Source organism: Trachinotus anak, unplaced genomic scaffold, assembly GCF_046630095.1.
Source record: "Trachinotus anak isolate AG129_WGS33_773 ecotype Australia unplaced genomic scaffold, CSIRO_AGI_Tana_v1 ptg000018l, whole genome shotgun sequence".
Classification (NCBI taxonomy): domain Eukaryota; kingdom Metazoa; phylum Chordata; class Actinopteri; order Carangiformes; family Carangidae; genus Trachinotus; species Trachinotus anak.
The window spans coordinates 4,848,644-4,869,772 of record NW_027273869.1 but is presented as its reverse complement, the minus strand read 5'-3'; the positions used below and the strand labels follow the sequence as shown (position 1 = coordinate 4,869,772).

The following is a 21,129-nucleotide window of genomic DNA, read 5'->3' as shown; positions in this document are numbered from 1 at the left end:
ATTAGTCTATGCACATGAGCTAATGTGTGAAGCGCAGACATTAGGCCACAGCCTGCAGTTGGGACTGTTTTAATTCTTCTTTCAGTGTCAGGCAGACTGGGACTAGTTCAGGGGCCACTTTGGGAAATTTCATGTGTGAAGTGATGGCCTGACCTGTGAAGGTCAGGGCCAACATTGACACATCAGATGACCTGGCACACACAACTGGTTCTTTCATCAAAGCAATTAATTAATTATCAGTGCCTCAAAAGTGACTGGGAAGTATGCAGTGATTAGATGTGCTATTAATTAACGTCACCACCAACACAAACTCTCTCTCTCTCACACACAATTGCATGAATGCTCACTCAACCAGCTAGAAACAACAACAACTCTCAAAGGCCCCTGCTTCAATCTCAGCCTGACCCAGGAAGTATGACCCACTTGTACAGGAGATGGTGGAGAGCAACTGTGTGTGTGTGTGTGTGTGGCATAATTTGAAAAGAATAATGAGGAAAGAGAAAATAAAGGCAGAAGAGATGCAACTATTTTCTGTCCCCTTCCTCCCCTGCAGCTCTATCAGTACCCGCTGGCTGAGACCTTCTGCTGTGATGGGCGAGCCAACCAGACATATGGTGAACTCTGGACATGAATCGGGTGTCAGCTCATTTCTATATGTGGCTGATGGGTCTCATAAATGTAGAGGCAGCTGCTGTATGTCATAAAATTGTACAAGATATAAACACTAAGACAAGTCCTTAGTTAATCTTAATGCAGAGTTTGATGGATGACTTGCAGTTCATTTAGAAAATCTCCAAGGAAATTCATTGGTCTCTTACAGAAAAACAGTAATGCAGCTATTTTTCAAGCACAGAGAAGCACAGTTAAGTCTTACATATATGTCTTTTGTTGTTGCCACGCAACAGAATCTGTACAACTTTGCTTACAAATGTCCTAAACAACTGCCACTGCTGCTGGGGTACGAATGAACTTTTAATTGCTCATCATCCCAATGGACGTCTGTAGTTGAAGCAAGTGTTAATAAGTGATGCCTCTTTCTAGGAAATGCCTGATGGGGACAAGGTGTAACTACAAAGCCTAGACAGGCTCTGTCAACTGTTCCTAAACAAATTAGAGCTAAAAATTGTTGGCCTCACCCAGCTATCCAATTATTGCACTCTTTATTTGGGTCACCAGTTCCTTCACTTCCTCATTGAACTCCCAGCAGGCATATCAATACCGCCTCCCAGTTCACCTGTAGTCTGCCCCCCCCCCCACAAAAAGGCCAACCGTATTTCAGCCAAACATTGCAACTGACTGTAACTATATGCAACAACTATAATCCAATCTGTTGCTGGAATTTTAATTTTCCAGCTTGTTTTGGAGATAAACAGCCATTCCAATCAAGTTTTAAGATAAGAAACTCTCACTGTGATTTTCAACTACATTTCCCTTTACATTGACTTTGTCAGATGCTTTTACTCAAAGCAACTTACAAGTGAGGGACATCACTAACGCTTCAGTGCAGTAGGCGACTTTGGTGTAAGTACTGAGTGCTACATATATATATATTCAGTAAGTGCAAGGGGATCAGGTAAAGAAGTGCACAGATAGTACACATTTAGCATAGCATTACATTTCGTGAACAGTTGAACTGTCATCAGCTGTTTGACATAGCTCCAACGGTTTGTGGATGAGGCAACAAATAAAAAATAATTATAAATTTGTGATTATGACAGCAACAACGAAATGCCATTCAGTGTGGAGACAAGAGGTTAGTTATGAGAAGAAGAACTTTTGCAGATGGAATATGAACAGGCTGAAAGAGAGAGAAGGGAAACCTCTGTGGAAGCTGTAGGCCAAGAAAGAGCCCAAGCTACCTGATGGTGCAGGTGTGTGAACTGTAAGCCCAGAGACCAGGACAGCCACTGTTGCCATGAGTAGGAGTGTTTACAACACAACTTCTGAATCAGAGAATACCAGCACCATCCAGTCTGCATCAGTGTCCCCTGCCTTACTGAACGCTGAATGAATACTGAATACAAACATTCATCTTTATGAAGTGAAGTTTAGTGCTGTCTGACTCAAACAGCTGATCTTTGGCATAATGCGATACAAGATACGAATGCGGTAATTCAACTTTTTACAACATGTAGTGCCAAGAAAAGGGCTGCTTGACGGCAAGATAAAGCAGTAACAAATTTAAAATATAGCATAATAGCAGTGGGCAGTTTGCGCCTGGTCCCCTCCACAGCAGCACATCACTCAGCGTCTGTGCCAGTCCTACCGGCTGCTCCTCTAAACTGGCAGTGTGCTGAATGTATTGCAGATAATACACTGACTTTGTATTAGTACCTCACATCAAATAACCCAAACTATCACTTCAAGGCAAAACAACCAATTGTCAAACCAGATTTTAATGCCACTATTCTTCCACTTGACCTCTGCACTTTTTAGCAAGTTACCTCTGATATGGGACTGTGCTATTTTTAACCAATTACAGGCAGTCATGCTTCAAGGGGATTGGTATGGGAGGGAGGAGGAGGATTTCACTTTGTGTTGCTTGCCAACTAGGGTGGATAAAGTCATCAGTTATCATCATTTTTGGCTGAACCACAACAGCAAGGCCAGCCTTGTGAACGCCAACGTCCATGACTGTCTGAGTGACTGAGGGGGTGATCAAGTTTCACCATTGGTCAGCTGAAGTGAGTCGTGAAGATACACCATTGAACAACCGGCTGAGTGTTGGAGTTTCACCACTGACTGTTGCTCTTTCAAAATGAATTGGCATACAGTTTCTATTGAAGGAGGCATATTAAATCTAAAATCATTCCACCTTATTTCATTAATTTAGTACGGACCAGGTCAGAGTGTATGTACTGTATGAATTATAAATATATGGGGCTGAAAAGGCTGTATATGTTCACTAAACACACACAAACACACAGTGGCGTCCTCACCTATGGTTTGACAGGTTCGTACACACACTGTTCGTCTCAGAATCTCGTACACCTAAGAAAGATGTTAGAATGTTAAACTTAAGACATAAACCAATCATGTACAAATATATCACACAGGAGAAACATATTAAATTCGAAATGAACACTTACAATTCGGCCCCTGGTAGCGTTGTCAAAGAATGTGTCTTTAGATGTGATGTTGTACCTGTAAGAAATACAGCCAGTCAATCAAAACCTATGTGCTTATGCATGCTCACACATGTTGCATGCATAAGATTCACCACATGTAAGCAGCATACATAGCTTTTCAGTGCAAGCACCAGGTTAACTGGAGATCACTGGGTCTGATTATCCATGCTAAGAGTTCAGCTTAAACCATATGTGAGGGTCTCTAAAATTAGATGCTATCATTTTGTTTACATGAATTATGACCATGTATTTAAAAAGCTTTTATAGAGATCCAACACAAAATCTCCACTCTCAGCCACATCATGTATGATCATCTTGTCATTCAGTTGCACAGTTGTCACTGGATATTGTTTGGTTCTTATTTGCCTACAATCACTCGGAGTGTGTGTGTGTATGTGTGTATGTGTGTGTGTGTGTGTGTGTGTGTGTGTGTGTGTGTGTGTGTGTGTGTGTGTGTGTGTGTGTGTGTGTGTGCGTGTGTGTGTGTGTGTGTGTGTGTGTCTTACAGGTGGAGTTTGTCCCTGGAGAAGCAGTGTGAGAGAAACTTGGTGCGCTCATGGTCCTGATGTTGTACTTTGGGCTGAAAAGGTTGATTCAGTTTCCTCCACACTGTGCTCATACTGGACCCAAAACCACTTTCTTCTTTAAGTTCGTAACTCTGATGAAACACACAATGCAGAATTAACTTAATCAACATTACTACACAGGTGATTTTTACTTACTGTATGTCCAAAAGACCTTACTGTCCTCCACAAATGTCGATTTCTAAGACCGAATAGCACTTTAGATATGAAATCCTAAGTCAGTATTGGTATTACTACAATCTGAGCCACACAATGACCCAATCCTTTGCAGTCTTAGTCTCTTTGTCTCTTCTTTGATAAATTTCTCTGTTCAGGAACACTGACAAAAAGAATCCTTCACTCTTTGTGAGGGACTGAGGAAGATCTGATATTTGCAATTTATGTTTTAGATTTCTGAACAATTATCTGCAATCGAATTCTGTTGCTGCAGAATATGACAATGACAATACACTGACAAGTACTCCACCCAGAAACACAATGTGTGTGTCCACTGACTGCTTACAAAATGAGAACTGGTGCTGATGGATACTGATCCTACCGTTTTGGTCGGGACTTTAATCTTGAGAAACTCAGCCTCTCGACAGAGCACCGGCCAGGGCGCATGGAGACGAGTGAAGCTGGGGCCATGGGCCTTTACCTGAGAAACAAACAAAACCTCATGTAAAGTTACAGTCAGGACCCAAACAGAAAATAAGTGTCTAACCAGACATGTGATCAGATTCAGTGGGTCCAAGTGGATGTTTTCTCTATATATAAATGCTTGAGAGCTGATCCTTGTTTCCTGACCAATAAAAGGCACTCAGTTACACCCACTACCATGTTAATTACAGATTTGATCACCCATGGTTCTCTGTGTGCATGTACTTTAGTGTCTGGGCTAAAGTTTTCTACTTAAAAGTAAGGTTTCATATAGTAAACCTGCAGTTCACATCCTGTGGGCAGGACCCTGTTGGTGGGCTGTGATGAAGATATTGTAAGTGGGCTGACAAACCATTTGTAAAACAGCACAATTTTGGTTGAATGATGTAAATACATAAAATATAAATAATGTTTAAAAAAAACATAAAAAATGTTGAAAAATTCTTATGTTGTCACTTGCTGGACCCCTTTGCCACCAGAACACATTGTATACTTATTAGCTATCTCAATCTGAATGCGCTCTCAAAGATTACATCCATAGCAAAAACAGGAGAATTAAAAGAAGAGTCAACAGACAGATGGTCAATTGACAAGGGATCTCTTCTCTGTCAAACGAAAAAGAAAAATTGAGTTTCCCTTGCTTTCAGTTCAGTCCTGAATGTTTATCATCATAACAAAAAGTGCTTTGAGAAGACATTATTTGGCCTCCGAGTTGGAAAAGGTTGGGAACCACTGCACTAAACTTGAATGTTTGAGGAATTGTATGACCAAACTGATTGGCTGAAACTACCTGTTGTATTAAACCAGCTTACCAGACCATCTGTCAGTACTGCTTTGCAATCCATTTTAGCCAATAGACTGTATGTGCTATACTTCACTGTAGTCAGTTGCTTCTCAGCTGCTTTTACCTCCAGACCTCAAAACTGGCCTCTGGGAGCTACATTTCAGATTGCCCAGGATTCTACTCTCAAAGATGTACTTTAAGTCTGAGCCAGGCATAACCAATCCCTGCCATTAGCCTGACCCACTGAATCACTTTAGCTAACCAGACTGGCCAGCAGCATCACTTCAGTATTTATAAAAGATACATGCAGCCTCTGTTCCTGAAGCAAAGCCTGGAGCTGTTTTCTTCACTGCTTTGTTGTTGCAGCCTGTTCCTGAAACACTGGGTACTATACTGTTCGCACCCTCATCATCATCAAATGTATTTATTGTATGTAACATCAAATCATGACTCATCTAGCTTGTGCTGCTAATGAATCATGGTCCAGTGCCCACACACTATTATTTAATATTAAGATGCATTAGCAACATTTGATAATTGGTAGCTCCAACAGCATCAAGACATATGTGATTGAACTCTGATTATCAATGCTCTGGCAAACCCCCTCCAAGCCCTCTGCAGCTGAATGAGGATAAAGGATGTATTGTGTACAGTAGTGAAACCTCCTCCTCCAAAATCTATGCAGTAGCCATTATGGAGCTGGGTTGCACTGTGCGTGAGAGTGCGACCAGAAATGAAAGGGAGCAGAGCCAGCAGGGGGCAACAGCCACGTAACCTTACCCTCTTCAGACCCCCACCAGCTTCTGTAAGGGGGGGGGGGGGGGGTGAAAAGAGAAAGGTGGCACGACAAACGATGGAAACCTGAAACGATTCTCTTTCTCCTCTCTCGACTCCTACTCTCCTGAGATCTTTCACTCCCCCTCACCACCCCTCCTCCTCACATATATTACTGTACCTTCTGCTGCCCGGTAGACACGGTTTCACTGACTGATTGACTGACTGGCTGACTCACTAACTGTCACTCTTACTCCTCTTATATTTCATTATCTTCTCCCACTCTCATGTGCTCACTGTCCTTTGTCCTACCCAGGGATACAGTGGAGCATGAAGCCACCTGACCTTCACCACTCTTTTAATAAGATACATTTGTTGTATAATAGGACAACTGTTTGCAGGCAACTTGTGGATTTGTTTCAGTGTTTGAACTTGCACGGAATACCTTTTGTATACAGTGGAAAACAACTTTCAAAGTCAACTGAATAAACACATTGATACATGGAGATTGTAGCCTGATACAGCCTCAGTTGCTTTTTTGTTTCACTTCTTTATTCAGTCTGACATGTTCATGTTAGCTGCTTTCTTACTGTGCTATAACAAATTAGTAACAAATTATGTATTTGTCCCACCAGTGTCAGTTTCAGTCTAGAGATGTTCTCATCCCATCCTGATCCTGAGTACAGATCTGATATCAGTACATTCAAATAAAAGGCTGTATACTACTGGTTATGTATGGATGTGATATGATTGCTGTCATTGTTGTATGGCTCAGGTTAAACCCTTTGTAAAACAAATTAATGCCATAGAATCTCTCTTTTTACAATGACCAATCGCTTGTATGGATCTGAATCATTCCTATACAAATCCTGTTTGTATAATTAGCTTACAGCATTTATTTAGGGTCTTTTCACATGTTACAACATAAGGAAAAATAATTTAAAACAGTTATAGCCGATTACCAACTTATTTATCTGAGTGTCTCTTGTATCATCACATGAACAGAGCCATAAAAGCTACAAACACTGTTGGTTAAAACAGAAACACTCAGTAATTTATAGGTTATAGGTCTGGGTCCAGACAGGACAGAATCTGGATCTGGGAAAGAGGAATTGATAGTTCATCAATATATTACATGGTATTGGATCAGTGCATAGACTCAAGCTACTTGCAGATTCCCGATCCAGCAATTTAGGCAGTATCAGAGACATGAACTCCATTTCAGTCACATGGAGGCTGCAGCTGTGGATGTTAAAGGAGCAGAAACCACCAAAGAAAAATGTAGTTCAGAGTTATTATTCTGCAAGTTGGCACACAATGACCCATAAAACTTTGTCGATTTAAAATGGATACATTTTAGTTTTAGTTTATTACATTTCTTTGTCAGCAAAAATGCACAAAATCCATCAGTCTCATACACTAGAAGAAATGTTTTAGACCATATCCTCATTTTTCAACCTGCAAAGCTCTCTAACACAGAAACGACAATCAGTGACCACAACACCAGGGTCACAGTTCATTCATTCATTCTCCACCTGCCTTTTCCATATCACTAACACTCCTGTCATTTTAGACCATGCCACGCCCTCCAGCTTCTCCACCTACCTAATCAGCTCCTGGTATATACACCGGCCTATTTCCAGCTATTCCCCACCAAACAATATTAATTGTGTTGAAGAAAACTCTGACAAAACATTTGTTGACAACCTTTTTTCATGACAAAAACAAGACTAAAGGGAAATAAAAAGTGACCTTGGAAAACAAGAATTTACTACAAATAAAAGTAAACAATAATGTGAAAGACAGAAATATGGACATGTTTTAATGTGATGTATTATTCAACGACCTGCATGTATCTGTAGGATTACAGACTATATGTCCTGATTATTGAAACAGTTTCCTCCACTGTCTGTAATGTTATCTGAAGAAACAGATTGATGGACTAAATTCATCCACAGTCCATTGAGAATTAGATAATGAGCAGCAAAACAGCAGCACAACAACATTAATAACAAGTAAATGTAACGATCAGCAGCTGTGGATGTGGAGGTCACATTAATGTCACTGTCAGTCAGGTATCTTTATCTTTGCTGCTGTCAGGAGGAGGGAGTATGATCCTGGTTTAATGTCGGTGGTCTATCTACTCTAAATCATCCTCCACATGTTTGCTAAACAAAGATCACAGTACTGATGTCATGCAACAATATAGCATTTCCTGTCAAACTAAACTGCACAGGTAGCTGCAGTAATGCCAGGTTAGCAGGGCCAATTGTACTAGATTATATTAGAGAGAGTGGTTCTGTTCAAACTGACGGGGTGTGGAAATGCTGACTGGATTCACTGAGGTCAATCAGTCTGTGTAGTCCTGCAGAGCAGAGTGACATGGACGCCCTGTGATGTGAAAACTGTACACAAAGATGGTCACAGCCGTAGCATCAAAAAGCGCTGAAGACTTAAGTTATGATGTATGTATGATGAAGATGAGACTGACATGTCACTAACGCAAACCAGAATAAAATGTCTTTAAATTTCTTGACTAAAATTAAACTAAAACTAACAACACTCAAATGACTACAATTTGACTAAAACTAACACATTTGCATCAAAAGATTAACCAAAACTAAACCAAAACCAGTTGCCAAAATTTACATTGACCAGATTGTCTATTGTACTTTCCATGTCGTAGCTTTCAAGCTATTCTTGCCTGTTTTAGACGACCTTTTACCTGGTTAGGGTCTGCTAACCAATCTGCGCAATCTGTCTGACACTGATCACTGCCCTCTCCCTGACTTTGACCACTGTTTGCCTTTGCCTGCTTCTGCCTTCAGAGCCTTAATAAAAGTGAACTGTTTTGATCTATTACTGGCATCTCTGAGTCACTGAGTCCTCCTAAACCTGAGCCATGTGAACCAGACATTTTTTTAAAGCAGTTTTTAGAAAAAAAGGAAAATCTGTAGCTGTAAACCCAAGCCCAGGAACCCAGGAAGAAAGCAGGGTCTTCAACACTGCTTGATTTTACCACTGACCTTTCATCTCTTCACCATCACCAAAACCTCTTGCTCACTGATCAGGAAGAACATATTTAACTCCAAATGCGACCTGGTGACTCTATGTATGTGTGGTCCTTCTACTACCGTCACAAGATGTAAAAATAAGCAATGATTTAGTTTTTTTCGTTATTTCGTTATAGTTTTTATTACGACAGTTGCAGTGAGAGAGGGGATGACACGGGCTGCTGTGGTTAGGACTAAGCTGTAATGGTAAGCACCAGAGCACCCAGCAATGATTTACTTATGATAAAATGCTTCTTCACCTCTATGTTGCATCATGGGCCCTTCCCTCAGTTTCTCATACCCACCTGATACCACCTTCCACTATAATTTACCCACTTGCTCACATTCATTTCTCAGCTCTCTCGCCCCCTTTTCCCTCCTCGCCCTCTCCTTTCTCCCTCCTCCTCACCCTCCCTTTCCCTTCTTTTCTATCACTCTGTCAAAAGCAGAGGATATAAATATCTTTCAGCCTGGAGAAGGTTAATTAGTAGAGGGATTTCCAATTAGCTTTTTATCTCTGTAGGAGGGGGTAACTAGGACGCAGCCGGGGGCATCTTTTTTTTTTTTTTTGGGGGGGGGGGGGCACTGAGTTTCTGAGGGTGATCAGCTGGGCGATGGGATGTCCAGATAGAGAGTGTAGCGGTGAGCGGAGACAAATTCAGTCAAGAGAATAGAGAGAAAATGGGTCGCACGGAGAATTTAGACAAAGTCAGAAAGAGAAAAACATCATGAAAGGTCGTTATTAATGGAAGTCACTGAATCTGAGTGAAGGCTGTGGGGGGGTTGACATTAGAGGATCTTCTACAGGTGGTCGGATGTAGGGATCAACTGCATTCAACCACAGGCGTTCTGCAAGGCATTTTATTCAATGCATAACAGGAAGCAGCTATGATGAGGTCTCTGCTGCACAGCTGTAACATCTGTTGCAACAACTCTTTTAGTCTACAACTGAGTATTAAACTGTAATTTCATTTTTTTCATTTTAAGATCATCCTAATGTATTCTTAGCCTGTTGTAAATTAAATCACAAAAAATGTCATAAATATGTTTTGTTGCCTTGTAATAGATTCAAGACTTGTCAAGGTTTTACCCAATCTCTCTCCCAGTGCATTTTGGGATAAACTCCAGCTTTGAGGCTGAATTAAGACAGCTGGATACAGTGCCGTCACTTAGCCTTGCTCCCAGTTTGCCCTGCTGGCGACTGGTATTGAAACAAGAAGTCCCCGATACACCAAAAAGCATTTTTCACATACACCAAAACTGATACCTCTAAAACAGTTTACAGAGCCCCTCTGACTGCAATCGATCAATCAATCATTACTTACTGTGTTGCGAATTTTTAATCCATGGAGGTTTTATATTTGTAAAACCTTCCCAGGGCTTAAGCTATTTCTATTTGCTGGACATCATCACAGTGTAAAGTCTATGAGGTTGGCAGGAAGTCACAGGCAGGGCCAGCAGGTAAAACATTAATGTGCGCGTGCAGTGGGACGGACATGGCAGAGACAAACCCACAGACTAGAAAAGTTTTTTGGCTCATAGTCGGTGAGTAATTTGCACTATATACTAGTGTTTACTATAATTCACCCATGTTTTGCCTCAACCATAGTTTCATGATACTCACATAACATTTACAATGACTTTATTTTTTCAAAGGTTTATTTCAGCATTGTGGGATGTGAATGTGGGTTGAACGCTGTCTTTTTTATTCACATTTATGAATGAAGAAATGCTTTTGTAATTACTGACATTTCTTTATAACTAATTGTGTGCTGCCTCCCTGACAGCAGTTAAAGGTCCATATTTTACACTTTTCCTGTGTTTTATTTGAAGTGTTGATATCCATAAGAAGATATATTTGTGGTTTTAAGAACCAAAAACCATCTCAGTGTAGTTTTACATCTCCTCTCTCAGGCATCTCTCTGGAGCTCTAGTAACAACAGGTCAGTCAGAGAATCTGAACCTCTCTTCTGATTGGCTGACTGAGTGATCTAATAAAAATATAGCAGATTTCAGGTAAACACTTAGAGAAACCAAATCCTGCAAGGTTGGATGGTGGGTCCAGGTGGGCGGGGCTTGGGGCGTGGCTGAGAGCACTGACTGCTTCGTTGTGACATCACAAAGTTCCAGAAGTCCTGACGGCTGGTTTTAAGGCTCAGTTTCTGAATACAGGCTGTGTGCATTTCTCTGCGGACTGAGGCTTTGATACTTTCACAGTATTAATATAGAATCTAGACCTGCTTTATGATCAAAAAAGACATGAAAATATCACTTTATACAATATGGGACCTTTAAGCAATTTGTGAGGACAGACTAATTCTCTACCTAAGGCATGTCTTACCAGATACTTAATCCTGCCTGTTCTCTTTCCCAGGCCCCCACAGACTGAACACTTCACAAGTCCCAGCTCCACTTCTTGAATTAACATATCCCTCTGATTTAATTAAAAGTGTTCTGCTTGAGGATGTCCCTTAGAGATCGAAGGTCAGCTCAATAATCCTCAGGCACAGTCAACAAGTTTGACATTTAAGCCACGCTTTTTTTTCCCAGCATCCAATTAATCTGAAGTTGAACAGGTTGGACACAGGCAGGAGAATTTAATTCAGTACAATCTATACATTAGTTAAGATAAGCAACAACATCTAACATGTTTAATGTGTTTAACTAGATTTGATACTTTTTGTTAAACAATTACACTTACCACATCTAATTACGTAATATAAACAATGGTAAACTTACTGTAATGAACTTCTGTAAATTCAAATCATTGTACATATTGTCACCACTTCCCACAATGCCATGTCACATCCATGAAACACCTGACTGAGGTGTGGCCAATTTTTTTTAGTAACAACAATTAACAATGCAACAACACTTTTGTCACACAAACAGCAGAAGCTGAAAAGTACAAAAATGGCTAAGGTCCTCAGCACCTTCAGCTCATCAAAGATAAATAGACAAAGAAGCTCCAGTCTTGGGAAATGTCCATTTACAGGAATCAGTTGAGCTGCAATGGTAAAGACCTGGATAAGAATACCAACTCTAACCAAGATGTTACCAAATTTATTCAGTTATTCATTCATTCATTATTCATCCAGTTACCATATTTTCAAGCATGTGTAAGAAACAGGAGCAGTTCTATTCAATAGTGTTAACCAAGATTAACCTGAGAGCTCAACACACTGCAGCTTAAGAAAACACATGCCAAAAGACAAAACATGAACAGATTCAGAAAATGCACACAATACAACCATTGACAGACACGCTGCAAGTAACACAGATGACAACAGACGAGTTACCAGGGGTTACAAAAAAACTGATGGACCTGGCTGGGACGCACTTGTTGTTCAATGCTTTGTGACATTTGAAGTTAAAAGCAATGAACATGCAAATGCGTCAAGACTTTTTTGTGTCTTCCGGAAACACTTCTGTTGTTGTCTGTGCTACTTGCAGTGCATTTTCGTATTTGGTTGTGTTGTGAGTATTTGCAGCACATGTCAAACTGATGAAGATGTTTTCTGAATTTGCTTGTGTTTTGTCTGTTTGGATGTGTTTTCTTAAAATGCAGAGCACTGAGCTCTCAGGGCCATATTAATCCCTCAAAAAGTAGTACAATGTCCATTAAAACCTTTTGTCATAAATCTAATTCACCTATAATCCAGTAGGTCAACACTTAATGCTCTGTACCTGTGATGTAAGTTCATTTACTTGATGATGTGAGTGGCAAACCTACAGTTATCAGAAAAATGTTCCTTCTCTTTTCCAGAACCACCTACAGCCACATGATGGAGGGAGTTTAATTATGTTTGTCAGTCATTTTGTAAGAATACCCATCACTGTATTCAAACGAGGGATACTGGAATGCAAGTGTTCCTCTTCATACTAGCTGCTCTCAGCATCAGATTCGATCTATGCCTCAATCCATGAGACGAGATAAGGAGCTATCAGTCAGTCAGCTAATCTCATCCTGGCTTAGGCTCCATGGACACACTGTCAACAATCTGATTAATACTAGCTTGCAGACTGCACACAGAGCCAACTGGCTGCAGGCCAGCACACATGCACACGGAGTTACATGTATTAGGAAAATAGGTATCACATACACACACACACACAGATTCCTAATCCTGTATATTGGTACAACACAATAGAAATCCAACTGTCTTTCATTTGAGCTGCAGGTGTTTCTTCCCCATACACTATACCCTACATGTGAGATCTCACACTGGTCCACTGTTCCTTTTTCTAGTACTCTATATCAGGGACGTAATATTTGACAAACAGCAGAAGTGAGCAGCACTTAAATTTGCCTCTTGCTGGAGCCAAAGTGCAGCAGCAGGTATTTGGTAACACGTGGAACTGTAACAAAAACTACATTTGTACAACTCTGTGGCAGTGAGCCTGCAGAGCACGTGGACTGTGTGTTCTGCCAAGCACCTACTACACACACACACACACGTACACACAAACTAAAAGCAGATAAAACTGCACACTCTCACATGCAAGTACCAGTTGCTATGTAACAATCACAGCAAAAGCGATTTGTACATGTCAAAACAAAATTACCCATTTGAGGATAAATTAGCAAATCAATACAAAGAGGTCAGTACAGCAGCTGTGTTGGCTACAGCAACTAGAATGAAGTCAACCAGCACAGATGAAAGGCCTATCAGGCCCTTTTGGATTGTTAAACCAAAATATAGATGAAATATATACCTGCCCCAGAGCATGAGTGGATGTTAATAGCATAATTGCACCATGCACCTGGACCAGTGGAAGCATCTGCATCCATTATGTTTCTCCACTCATTTATTAAGGTTTTTCCTTTAACTTGTCACCTATCTGTCAAGTGAGCCACAATCAGTGGACAGCTATTCAGCAGTCAGAGTACAGATTAAGATTAAGTGATGCTTGTAGTAGATGATGCTGGGGAAGTGTTTCACATAACCTGCCAAGCATAGAACCACTTACTATAAATGTGCTCAGGTGTATGAATCAAAACATTAAAAGCTTGGCTATATTCTGGCAATGCACAATAAATTACAATGTTACAAGCTGGCTGATCAGTACACATCCATCCATATTTGCAATAACTATTGTTGGTTGAAGGTCTCCTTTGTTTTTCTACAGGTGTTTCTGGATGAAGGCTAAATGACTCAGACTTGATTATTTGTTTGCAGGATTGTGCATTTTTGAATGCTGCCCTTGGATACAAGCTGTTTCTGACACAAACACCACTGTGTGAAAAACTTCCTGTAGCCCCAGGTGCACAAGAGGTCAGGAGGTCTCTAAATCACAGCCCCCATGTGAAGTAAGACTGTTAACTACAGTGAAAGGGATTACATATGCAAATTCTAAAATTCAAAGTAAAAAAATCTGAATTTGAAATTTGAATAAACTGTTGTCTGGTAGCATGGATGTCAGGTGCAGATAATTGCCTATTGTTGTTTTTACACACTGACAATTTGAGGACTGATTTGACGACTGAATTTTGAATGGAGCCTTCCATTGAGTCCACTGAGAGCAAATTGACCCAGCACTTAAGAGTTTGATGATGTGACTCAGTTTATATGCAATACAATTGGATGTATTTTGTTGACTTTAATGAGTGCAACTACACTGCACTGCAGGTACACAAGACACAGGTGGATATCTTTCTGTGCCTTTGGTTATGATTGTGCCTGCCCTTTGCTGTAAAGCTGACACATACTGATCATCAGAACTAAGCTAATGTACTGTTTCTGTAATGTGGTTAACAGCAAAAAGGTGATAAAGGAAGGCAAAACATAAGGGTACATAAAATTGAAAAGGGAAACAAAATATACATTTCAAAGTTTAATGGAAGCCCTGTTGCTGGTATAATAAACACCTTAATCCTTCACAACACACTGAGCCTCACCCACCACTTCCCTCTACCATCTGAGCCACCTTCCTATGTAGGCGCTCACCTCAAATAGCTGAAGACAGAGTTACATCAGATCCTGCGTCAAGGCTTAAAAATCCTGTAAAGTCACTTAAATCTATAGCATCCAGCCAGTAGCAAACCACGTCTGGTATTATAGTTCCTGATTAGCTCTCCATGTATTGTGATTGAAGAAATTAATCATTAATTAATTGTTCATCTTGATTAAAGGACAATGCTTTTCCCAAATATGAAGCAGTTCAACATCCTCATCTATTAACAGACAGGCAAAGTGGTTTGTACATTTCTGAACATTTAAAGCTGCACTAATCAGTGTCTTTGGCTGGCCGGCCTAACCATGGCCCAGTGCTACATCTGCAAACGTCCATGACTAAATGAATGAGCGAGTGACTGAGTAAGCATTATAAATGAGTGACACCGCTGGTCAGCCAACCACATGTTGGACATTTCCCCATTGGCCATATTATGTCATCGGGGGCTTTTACAGTGGATATACATCCGTTTTCAGCTACTTTATTTCCCCAAGAACTCACCAGGACCTTTATTTGATGTTTATAATTGGTCATAGTAGTATTTTAGTACAAGGCCTCGTTTTGATCCACTCCGATTTGCCCTGCTAAAGTTACTGCATTATTCATTAATAAAAGCTCAACACTTCCTGTAAGCTTTTCAGTGAAATTACTTAAAAGGGCTTTTATTGCCATACTGGCATGCTGTAGTAAGAACATTGTCTCACTTCTGGTTGCTGGAATTTCTGATTTTTTGACCAGCCCACCGATGTGGTGACCCACCGGGATTTCTCCCCATGCTCCTGATGGCCAGTCCAACTGTAGAACAGTCCACAGTGCAAACAACAAAATCAGAAAATGACTTTGACTGTGAGCACTCCTGTGACAATAGCCTATTCATTTTTATGTTGACTGCACATTGTGCTGTTGCATATTGAGATAATTTTCTATGAATACTGAAGTTCATAAAAAAGTGTTTTGGCACGCCTGGCTGAGTGGCGCTATCCACGGCACTGAAAGGGAGATTTAATTCTAGCATGTTACATTAGCATTTAACCTTTTGTTTTGCTGTGTAGGATCACATCCACCATGTGTCCGCATGAGGGAAGGACAATGCACATAGACTGGGAAAGAAAATTCTGCCCTGGACTTATGATTTATGTAATTTTTCGATAATCGTGCCCTGCGCACACCCACACATGATCCAGGCATGGTATAAGAGAAAAATTAGTATGTGTAAAGTGAAAATTATCTGTCAGGCACTGCCAAGATGGCAATGGTGGAGCAGCCCACTCTGAGCTTCAAGAATCACTCTGATAACAGGTTGGTGCCTGCCAGAAGCCTAAAAGTGTCACCACAACATGTCAGTAAAAACCCCAAACTTTAAACCTTATAGTACAATAGGCCCTTACATTAATAAATTAGATGTTCCTACACAAACGTCCTGTAAAACAGTCGTAAACCAACAGCTAATCCACTACAGTGAATACTTGGGCAACTATTGCTATATGCCAATGTAGCTGAGAGCATGTTAAAGGCTACTTAAAGCTCCTCTCAGAATGTACAGTATGTAGAATGTTAAGGGCATTTAAGTGATATTTAACAATCAGCTAACAAAGTGCAATTTCTGCAATTTCAAAATCTCGACTTGTGTTGTGATTAGGACAATGTGAAATAGTTTCATTTCTTGCATGAGCCTTCAAATCCAGAGTTTTCACTCAAATCCTCACTCTCAACTGCATTACCATATAAGAATAAAACATTAGAAACACACTCACCTCTTTGTCTCTCTCTATCTCCAGGCCGGCTTCCAGCAGGTTGGCCTCAAACTCTTGTCTGATCAGACGCATCTCATGGTCAGCTGGCTCCGTTGGCTCGTTACCTCCTGCAAATCCAAGCTCCATGAACACCTCACCGACACTTGCAGCCTCTGCTCCCGACAAGCCCGCTCCTCTTCCTGCTGCTGCATCCGAGCCCCCTGACTGGAGAAAGTTGCCATTGGAAACAACAGATACTCGGTCATGTGACACTGAGGTGCCAGCGGGAGATCGTATGGAGCTGTGCCGCCGCTGATGGAAGACCAGAACGTAGTCAACTTTCCGTCGGCCATCAGAGAAGTAAAGGCCTTCTCCCTTGCACTGAGGGCTTGAAGCTGAAGTCACAACCTGTGGGGAGCCAAAGGTAAGAAAAGGGGAGAGTAAAATATACAGTATGTACTCACTAAACACAGCAGCAGTAGCTCTAACTAATGTGAGAGAGAGGAAACCAGTCATCTTAATCACACTCATGTTGTTTACAGAGATCATACCAGTGATCAAATTAACAAATATTAACTGCGTGAAGACAGCACACAGAGCACCTTTAAGCAGCAGTGGCGTTACGAAACAACTGTTTGAATGAACCTAAACATCTACTGCACTGTCAGCACACGCAAACATAAGTGGCTTTTGGCAGGTTCTCAAAAACACTGAAGTGAGAACCTTCAGCAGCGGAGTGGGCAGTCAGCTCACCTTTGGCAGTGTTATTCTTTATTTAGACAGAGAGAAAGTAGAGAGGGAGACTAAACATGGAGGACACAAAAGGGAAAGCTCTATAGGCTCTGGGTATGATGGGAGATTGTTTTTAACTTCAGATTTCTTACTTCTATCAGCAGGGCAGATTTATAAAATATGTTTTTATACATCTACTGTCTATCAAATTCTATTGTACTTTATTCAGAGTGTGTGTGTATGTGTCAAACCACAATCACAGAAGTGCTTCCATGACATTTTAGACTGAATGTATTTGTTAGCGTTAGACTAATAAATTGACTATCAATAACTTCAGCCAAATGAGAAACGTCCTCTTGCTCCAAATCAGATGAACTGTTGTGGCCAGACTTAAATGCACTATTTACCACAAAAATAAGCTAATAAATCCAGTACACTTAGGCCATGTTCGGAACATACACTCGCCCACTATATAGTCCGGCACCATATTTGAAACAACACAGTAAAGATTTCTCTATAGGCACAAATTAAAACATACAAAATACATATAGGACAGGGAAAATTGCACACCTTGTAAAATCTATGTATACATTTTTTTTTTTTAACTTTTTGGCATTTTTTTAGCCTTTATTAGATAGCAGAAGTGGAGCCAGACAGGAAATACAGGCAGAGAGTAGGGGAAAGATGCAAATGGTCCAGCTGGCCTGGAGTCCAACCAGGGATTCGCTGCCCGGGGCGCCTTAATCAAACAGCTACCAAGTTGCCCCCATGTATAATACAATTGTGATGTATTTTGCCTCATATGTGATGCAGATGCTATGGTATTTGTTTATGCAGCACAGATAATAATCACGAATTTTTCATGGATATTTAGTCTGAAACTACCTCTGCCAGTTGTTTTGGATGCTAACAGAGGTTACGTTTAGTTTAAAAAAACAAACCAAAAAAACCCTCTTTTCACCTATAATGTTAATATATAAAATTTACCTATCACACTATAGCATGGTAGTTATGCACTACTATGTTTTAAATAGCAGCTTTAAGTCCTCTATATTTACATTACTCTTCCCTCTCAGTAGCCAAGCAGCTAATGTTTTCTAGCTAACTCACGACCTTAAGTTAGCTAACTTCAATAGTCAACTCTGATTTCACCGTGCTAGTTATGGCTAAAGACTGGATATACATGTCAGAAACATCATAAAATAAACGTTAACTTACTGGTCTTGATTGCCAAAGTGAAGTTTACAAGATTTGTTAATATTTCAGAGCCCAGACATATTCGCGGTCCTCGGCAACAGGTGGTTTCAGTTTATGCTAACGGCTCCTCTAACGGCTGTGCCCGCCTGCAGTGTCGGGTGGAGCAGCCGACGCCCTTATACAGCCCCGACAGAGCGCACCGTGTTCACTTTTTAACACTGTCTGGTTCCTCAGTGTGAAATGTAAAGATGTCAACACGGTGAATTTCGCGTTCATCATGAAGGGGATCGTGAACGAGGAGTAGTTTCACACACAGCTACGGAGTTCGATGACGTCATGCGATCATCATAGCCCCACCCCCCTGACGTCCAATAAGCGATGTATATAATAAACTGTTACGATTATGTTGTTCTTGATGAGTTAAAGGTTTTTCTGCTTCAGAGTCTGTCACTATAGCACACCATTTATTTTTACTACACTGCCTGTAAAGTCTTTGTCAAAATGTATTTAGTATGTGGCATAACGCTGTAATTAGTACTGGAAAGACACAGGTATATTGGCAGAACTGCATGGCACCCTAATGGGATATGGACTATTTCTGATTTATATGAAGAGGTTGTGTTTGGATAACACTATAACATAATAATAATATAAAGTATGTACAAATTAGGTCTGTGCTACACCAGGCTTCATTATAAAGATGGAAACCACATCACGGACTCATTCACGCCTCAGTATTTTACAGAACAACCAACCAACTGAGAACTTCCCAATTATCCGAGCCCTCGGAAGAAAACTGTTGGAATATTTGAGAGACTTGATGTGAAGGACAGTTTCATTATCTCCAAGATCGTGTTTATCAGGGGACACAACCCAAATACAATACATGTCAGGTGCAGAACTTTTGGAAATCATGGTAGGCACCACAGTAGCTGTTAGGACAATACTTAGACTCTGAAAAACACCAAAATAACTAGAATTAAAAGAATGAAACTGTGGATTGTGGCTAATACCACTGATGTTACAGGTGTTGTGATCGTGTTATGACCCAAAGAGAAGCAATAAAAATAAAGAATAATACTATTTTAAAGCTAAAAAATAATGTTTTCAGAGATGTACATTCTTTATGCACACTGGGTTCATAAACAGAGGATGCCAAAAAAATAAATAAAATCATGATGAGATTTTGAATATTTTTTGGGGGGGGATTTTCATTTCTTAGTATCTGTCTATCTTTAACTTCATTCTCTCTGCAGTGCAGGAAACATAGCAAGAAAAAATAAATAAAACCCTTCGGAAGTTATGTAGGTAGGCTTTCCACTCAGACATTCATGTATTCAACAGGGCACACAGTGGCTCTACCTCCAAACTCCTGGAAGTTTCCCTAAGGGTACAAGGAGCCTACTGGGAAAATACCCATACGGTTTAGCCTGGCTAGTTCCAGGAAGGTTCCCAGTTGCTTGTGTTGATAACAGCTTACCTAAGCCTATACAACTACATCTACAACTACATCTACAACTACATCTACAACTACAACTACTACTAATAACAATAATAATAACAATAATAATAATAATAATAATAATGATAATAATTTGGTAAGGTATCTTAAGTTGTGGTATGTTTTCTGCACATTAAATATCAAGCAGGCACAGAACCACTTCCATAGCAGTGGTCTATAGTAAGTCCTGTAGCATGAACAGCACAGTGGGTTTAGGCTGGTCACCGGTACAGCTGCACGACGCCTGACACAGCGGCGGCGGATACTGTTGTACTTACTGGGATCTTGTCTTCACCCGGGGCGATCTGCATGCTGTTGCGCTTTAGAGACACACAGGGAAGCGGGAGAGGAAGAGGAAGGAGAAGAAGAAGAGCAGAGGTGAAAGTTGGCAGTCTCCGCAGGAAAAAACAGCCGCATTCATCATCGTCATCATCACCACCACCTTCATCCCCATCATCCCCACATGACACCGGAGGTCACCCCAGGTAGTCCACGGTCCGTAAGGAGTGACGGCTCCTCTGGAGCAGCTTTCATTGTCTGGTCTGAGAGGAGCCAGTCAGGTGGAAGAGGCTGCAGCCCGCGCAGTCCTCATCACACGCTGGTGATACACATCTACCCAACTGTGTGATCTGGAGGCTGCCTGCGCGCCGCCGGGGCTTTTGGCTCCGAGTGCGCCACACTGTAAAAAATGTCCGTCTTCAGTGTGTTATCTGCTTTGATGCTGAGCCTCAAGCCTAAAGCCGTTTTACTGAGCACACCCAACGCATTTCTGCCTCCGGACTTAGCTAATGAGTCACATCCCCATCATCTTTGGCTCTTTTCGGGAGTTTAACGTGAAATTATTCACGTCTTAAATCACGTGACTGAAGTTGATTTGCAATAAAACGCGAGACTACTTCTTTTACCTGCTTTCTACTTTTTCTGTTTGTTTCATTCTAAATGCGGTGCACTCATTTCTGGTCTAAACGACCGGTTCAGGTGGATATTTTTTGCAGTGTAGAGAAAGGGTGCAGCCTTGTTTGCTTGGATCACTGGAAAGAGACTTGTCT

The 21,129-nt window shown here is 40.8% G+C and overlaps 1 protein-coding gene across 4 annotated transcripts in view; it reads right to left on the bottom strand.

Annotated features, from left to right (window-relative positions):
* Nucleotides 1–20,859, bottom strand: part of ano2b (anoctamin 2b) — a 75,406-nt gene extending 54,547 nt beyond the window's left edge. For 2 of the 4 annotated variants that reach the window (XM_071502087.1, XM_071502089.1), the window contains exons 1-6: nt 20,359–20,859; nt 16,672–17,058; nt 4,251–4,349; nt 3,635–3,786; nt 3,090–3,144; nt 2,940–2,991 (exon numbers count right to left, since the gene is read on the bottom strand). In XM_071502087.1, coding sequence (XP_071358188.1) covers nt 2,940–2,991; nt 3,090–3,144; nt 3,635–3,786; nt 4,251–4,349; nt 16,672–17,058; nt 20,359–20,391 — 778 coding nt within the window. In that variant the 5' untranslated portion in view covers nt 20,392–20,859. Of the gene's footprint in view, nt 1–2,939; nt 2,992–3,089; nt 3,145–3,634; nt 3,787–4,250; nt 4,350–16,671; nt 17,059–18,600; nt 19,137–20,358 lie in introns of those variants that run through there. The other 2 variants (XM_071502086.1, XM_071502088.1) reach the window with 2 other exon arrangements.
* Nucleotides 20,860–21,129: the final 270 nt, after the last annotated feature.